Here is a 5638-nt window from a genome sequence, read left to right as displayed (position 1 = left end):
TATTTGTGTGTCCCCAAAAAACCAGAACAAGAACCAAACTAATCCATAATCCGAACGACCGGAGAGCTGAATGCAATTGCAAATTAGATAACCAGGACCAGGTTATTCGTACTTTCGGGGATTTATCATCAAAACTGGGTGAGCAAATTTCAATTACTGCAGTTGTAATTAAAGTGTTTTTTTTTGGCCTTAAATTTGAATACAACTCCTAGGATTAAATGAGGAAATAATAGAAAATTCCCTTGTTGTACTGAGATGAAAAAGAAATGGTATTGCAGTGAAGTACTGAAAGTTTAATCATGTTATAGATCTGGAAAATTTAACTATAAGTAACTATGAAGTATTTGACTTTAAGTTAATATCTTTTATACTTATTTAAAACAAGTTTGTCTATGTGTTTATCATTGAAAAAAAAAACAAAATAATTACATTTTGTATTCAACAAACTAAAATCACATCTCTATGGAATAAATAGACGTCGCATTTTGTGTTAAATCGTTTTTTTTTAATATGATTTTCAGCCAAATTTAATGGCTTTAAAAATATTTTCATAAAATCCAAAATTAGATTTAAGCATAAACTAATTTCGGTTTTTTTTTTTAATTTCTTTATAAACTCCGAAGTATAGTTATAAATTTGTCACTTAAATATTTTTTTATACGTATTAATTTTATAACTCCAATTCCAGGACTGCATATTATGCAACACAACTAAAGAATTCCCTAAAGAACATCGCAAATCCCCCACAACCATGTCCGAAGCTCTCCAGGAGTCGCTTGCCCGCATCGAACTATTATGAAACTCGAAGGTGGAAGGTGCCACACGCACGGCAACGGGCCTGGGTCTGGGCCAGGTGCAGGGTCAGGGGCAGGTACCACCTCAGGCGGCAGTTCAGGTGCCAGGTGTCCAGGTGCAAGGACAAGGCCAAGTGCCGCCACCAAGGACGACACCGGCGACGGCGGCGGCAACTCATGCCAGGCGCCGCCAGCTGATTTCCATGGCCAAGTGCCGCAGTCGCCCGCAATCCATACTCAACGATGAAACGCCCACGCCGGAGGCATCCTGTCCTGCTCCTGCTCCTGCGCCAGCTCCAGCGAATCCCTCGCCGCAACCCCAACTCCAACCACAACAACAACAACAGAACTACTTACCTCAAACATCTTTGCTGAAAATCGAACCGTTCGTTCCTAGTTTTAATCAAAGACTACGCCGGCGTCCTATTGGTCGCTCCCATAGCACCTTAAGCCACAACGTCATCCCGAAGCGATCAGTGCAGCAGCAACATCACCAGCTGCAGCAACAGCAGCAGCAACAAATCCAACAGCAATCGGAGTTGCAAGTTGGCCAGCAGCAACATCTAAAGCGCAGCTATGCAGCAGCCGCCCAATTGCGTCAGCAGCAGCAGCAACAGCAGAGGAATCTTCCAAGAGGAGTGGGAATACAGCGGCAGCGCTCCAAGTCAACCTCCTCCTCGGCGGCCTCCAATAGTTGTCGTCCAGCGACGGCTGCCGTGACACCCAATACTCTAGTGGGCAGTACAGGAGGAACTCTGGTGAGCGGAGCCATCGTTACGCCGCAGCCAAATGGCATCTGCAGGATTCAGAGATTACCCAAGGAGCGCGAGGAGCTGCCCGATCGCATCAACTACGACAAGAGGGGACTCACTGCGATTCCCATCTTCGAGCAGGAGCCCAATCTTCGATTGCTGTCGCTGCAGCACAACCTGATCAATACCTTCCACATACCCAAGGAGCTGCCACCGCCACCGCCGCCACCAGTGCCTCCTCCTCCGCCCATTGCCACGCCGCGGGAGAGCAACAACAACAATAAGCTGGGTGGTTTGTATCCTGGAATTGTACAAGAAAATACAATAGAGAGAAGATTGATCTTGGACAAAATTAAGCACAATTGTTCTTGAATTTAAATTGAATGTTCAATTATTATAAAGAATTTTTAGGAAAAGAAAAGTTTATTCTTGAATTAAGAATATTTGTTCTTAAAAACGTACAGTTTTTCTTTTTCTTATTCTAATTTTCCATATGTTTATTTTATGGGGCACTGATAAAAAGCCTAGTAAAAGCAAAGAATTCATATTCAATTTAAATATTTTCCATTGCGTTTTTCTTAATTTTAAATGATAAAATATTAAATTTAGTAAATTTAAAAATGTTAAACTTCGATTTTAAAATGAAATTCTTTCTTTTAATGACATAAAGTATTTATTGTAAATTTAAATTTAAAATACTATTACGTTTTTTTTTTAATTTTAAATGATAAAATATTAAATTTTAAAATGTTAAACTTTGATTTCGAAATGAAGTTCTTTTGTTTAATGACGTAAAATATTTATGGCAAATTTAAAAACCATTGCATCTAATATTTTTTTCTTGCTTGATTCGAATATTTTCAAATTAAATCAGGCAATTCTGTTTAGTTACTACGAAGCTTTTTAGTTCCATATGCAGATATTTAATTTTACTTTGCCCTTATATTATAGATTATATGATGAGGATCTCCTACTAATAATCCCCTTTTCTTCACCTAGAATACCACAATGGCAATGGAATCAAGGAGGGCGGACGCTCTGGCCTGCGTGGCCATCATCCCGGCAGACTCACCCGTGCCATGACCAATGCAGGCGCCAATTCCCATCGCCTCTCGCCGAAATCCGGAGGAAGTCCTGGTTCCGGCAGTCCACTGACCACCCAGGCACTGGCCATCAATGGAGGAACCGCCGCTGGACGCTCCAAGTTGGCCAAAAGGGGCTACAACTATGGACAGGCACAATTGACGCCGCCGCCGGCGCTGCGCATGCGCTATGGCTTGGAGAAGTCCAAGAGCTTTGTGAGCAGCAGTCTGCAGGCGATGAAGCATCAGCAGCAGCTCATCCAAAGGCGCGCCTTTCTCAAGGCCACCAGAGGAGCTGCAGCGGGGAACAATCTTCTCCAGAGTTGCGATGAGGGATCATCATCGCTGCTGCACAGCAGCAATCTCTCACTTTGCGGCGGATGTGGGGAGGAAGAGGAGTCATCCGTGAGTGTCATGACATCCATTTCCGCCCTGGAGCAGCTGAGCATCAAGAACAAACAGCTTAGTTTGAGTGCCAGCTATGGGAGCATCTTCCAGCAGCTCGTCTTCCTGGATCTCTATGATAATCAGATCGAAAGGATAGCCAATTTGGATGGTCTACCTTCCCTTTCGGTTTTGTTGCTAGGAAAGAACAGGATAACGGATATCGGTGGCCTGTCCTCGCTGAAGGATTCCCTGAGAGTCCTGGATCTTCATGGCAATAAGCTGACCAGTCTGGGCAGTCGCATCAATTGTTTGCAGCAGCTGAAATCCCTGAATCTGGCGGGGAATCAGATACGTCAAATAAACCAGCAGGATTTCATGGGTCTCCGCTGTCTCCGGGAGTTGAACCTTAAAAGGAATAAGCTGCGTCGGATCAATGGCTTCCAGCATTTGGTGGCCCTGGAGAGGCTTTGGTTGTGCCACAATGAACTCCATCGGGTGGATGACATGGCCAGCATAGCGAGGGCAACTCGCCTCCTGGAAGTTACCATCGAAAATAATCCCGTTTCCCTCGCCGGCGATTGTGTATCCTTCCTGGTCTCGTACCTCCCGCTGCTGCAGTCCCTCAGCCAGATGCCCATCACGGAGCAGGTGCGTCGGGCGGCTCTCGCCTGGCGACAGCACAAGGAACAGGCACAGGCGGCTCCTGGTAGCTCCGAAGCCTATCACAGCATCCGACGGGAGGAGGTGATTTCGAATGCGCGGACCAACTGGGAGCTGCTGCGATCCCAACAGACGGTGGTGGGCGGTCGTCCCAAGAGTCGACTGACCAGCGAGCTGGCCAAGATCAACGAGTCCAACGAGGGTCCCACAGAGGCAGAGGAAGCAGGGGAAACGGAGGAATCCGAGGAGTCTCATCAACCCAAAGAACTAATGGACGAACTGCAGGCTTTGATTAAACTGCCGCCCATAGCGAAGGGTCTTAGGAATCCCTTGGAAGAGGATTGCGCCTCCTCAGAGGCCTCGAGTCTAGGACCCAATGTAGACTCCTGTTCCAGTTGCTATAGCTCGGATAATGAGGATAATGGTGGCTCCAAAAATAAACCGCAAACGCCGCAGATTGATGAGAACTGCAATAAAGTGGAAAGGGCACCAGTGGCTAGCCAATCTCCTGAAGAGATCAAAGTAACTCCTCCAGCTCCCCCATCCTCTTCTCCTTCGCCACCTGCCTTGACCTTGACGCCGCCAGCTGCTCCTGGCACCCCAGTGCCTCCGGGAGCCTCCACTACACCTCCTCCTCCAGCGTCTACAGCCACCTTGCCAGTGCCCTCCACTGCATCTGCCACTACAAGTCGTCCAACCAGCAGCAAACAGCGTTCCCGCCATGCGCCCATCACCCAGTTGGGTCTGCAGATCAACCAGCGAGGCGGAGCAGGTGCCTCCTCCAAGCGCTACATGGCGGGCAGCCTGGTAAGGGCACAAACAGTGAGCAGCAGCACCAGCAACAGCAGCAGTTCCACCAGCAATGGACGAGGAAAGGCCACCAGTAATGGCTTGACTTTGGTGGCCACGCAAACAAAGACGGCTACGAACAGCTCTGCCAATCAATCTTCAGCAGGAGCAGGAGGAGCAGGAACTGGAGGCTCAACAGCCGGATCCACAGCTTCAGGAGGAGCAGCAGCAGCCACTCCAGCCAATGCAGCCATCACGGTGTCCAAGCCAAGCGCCGCTGAACGGGAAAGAGAACAAGGTGGCGATTATCTGATTGAGATTTGCGGTAGATACCTCAACATCTATGGCCAGGGAGCCCTGCGCTTCATCGACAAGCAGTGGAATCCCGCCAAGGCCAACGATGTTCACACCTTAAACTTTAGCTACATCAACTTCAACAGCATCGTCTGTGTGCTGGGCAGGATTAAGGTGCGTTTCCCGCACGCCGAGCACTACGTTTTCCGCGAGACCAACATCTCCTGTTTGGGGCAACTCAATGGATTGGCTGAGTTGCAGGGTCTGAGCAGCCTGCTCATCGATGCCGAGGGCAATGGCATCACGCTGAAGGAATCCTGGCGGGCGTATGCCATCTACAGGCTTTCCCACTGGGGATTGAAGCAGCTGAATGGTCAGGAGGTGACCGAGGCGGAGGTGGAGGCCGCCAATGCCATGTACGTGGGACTCTCCGATCTGGTGCTGTGGTCCATGCCGGAGGTGATGCTGCAGCCACTGTTGGCAAGACTTCGGCTGGATGAAACCTGCACGGCCAGCAAGCTATCTCCCAAAGAATGGCTCCTGCGGCCGGACAACAAATCCCTGCGTTTGGTGGTCGGCAAGGAGGCGCTGCAGTGGAAGAAGAATGCAGGTGCGGCATCCTCCGCCGCCTCCATGAATCTCAATCCCGCGACAGAGGCGGGCAGCACTGCCATGGCACCCAGTGCCAGGGATCGAGGACGCCAACACTTTGCCCTGCTCCTCGAGAACACCTGCAATGCCGTTGAGAAGCTGCACAAACTGGAAACCCTCTGGCCGAGCATGCTGCTCGATATCGTCCGGAATACTCTGCTGGATTACGCCCAGTTGGATGTCTACCTGCGGAACCTCATGTGCGAGCTGATGAAATGAATCGAAGAAC

General features: G+C 48.8%; 1 protein-coding gene across 1 annotated transcript; it reads left to right on the top strand.

Annotated features, from left to right (window-relative positions):
- The first annotated feature begins 905 nt into the window (after positions 1 to 905).
- On the top strand, positions 906 to 5628 carry LOC108068965 (uncharacterized). The gene is made up of 2 exons (XM_017158850.3): positions 906 to 1838; positions 2546 to 5628. The coding sequence occupies exons 1-2, from the start codon at positions 998 to 1000 to the stop codon at positions 5626 to 5628; spliced, it is 3924 nt and encodes a 1307-aa protein (XP_017014339.2). The 5' UTR covers positions 906 to 997.
- Positions 5629 to 5638: the final 10 nt, after the last annotated feature.

The sequence above is a fragment of the Drosophila takahashii genome, chromosome 3L, assembly GCF_030179915.1.
Source record: "Drosophila takahashii strain IR98-3 E-12201 chromosome 3L, DtakHiC1v2, whole genome shotgun sequence".
Lineage (NCBI taxonomy): Eukaryota > Metazoa > Arthropoda > Insecta > Diptera > Drosophilidae > Drosophila > Drosophila takahashii.
The sequence above is the reverse complement of the archived record's forward strand: the minus strand, read 5'-3'. Positions and strand labels throughout refer to the sequence as shown.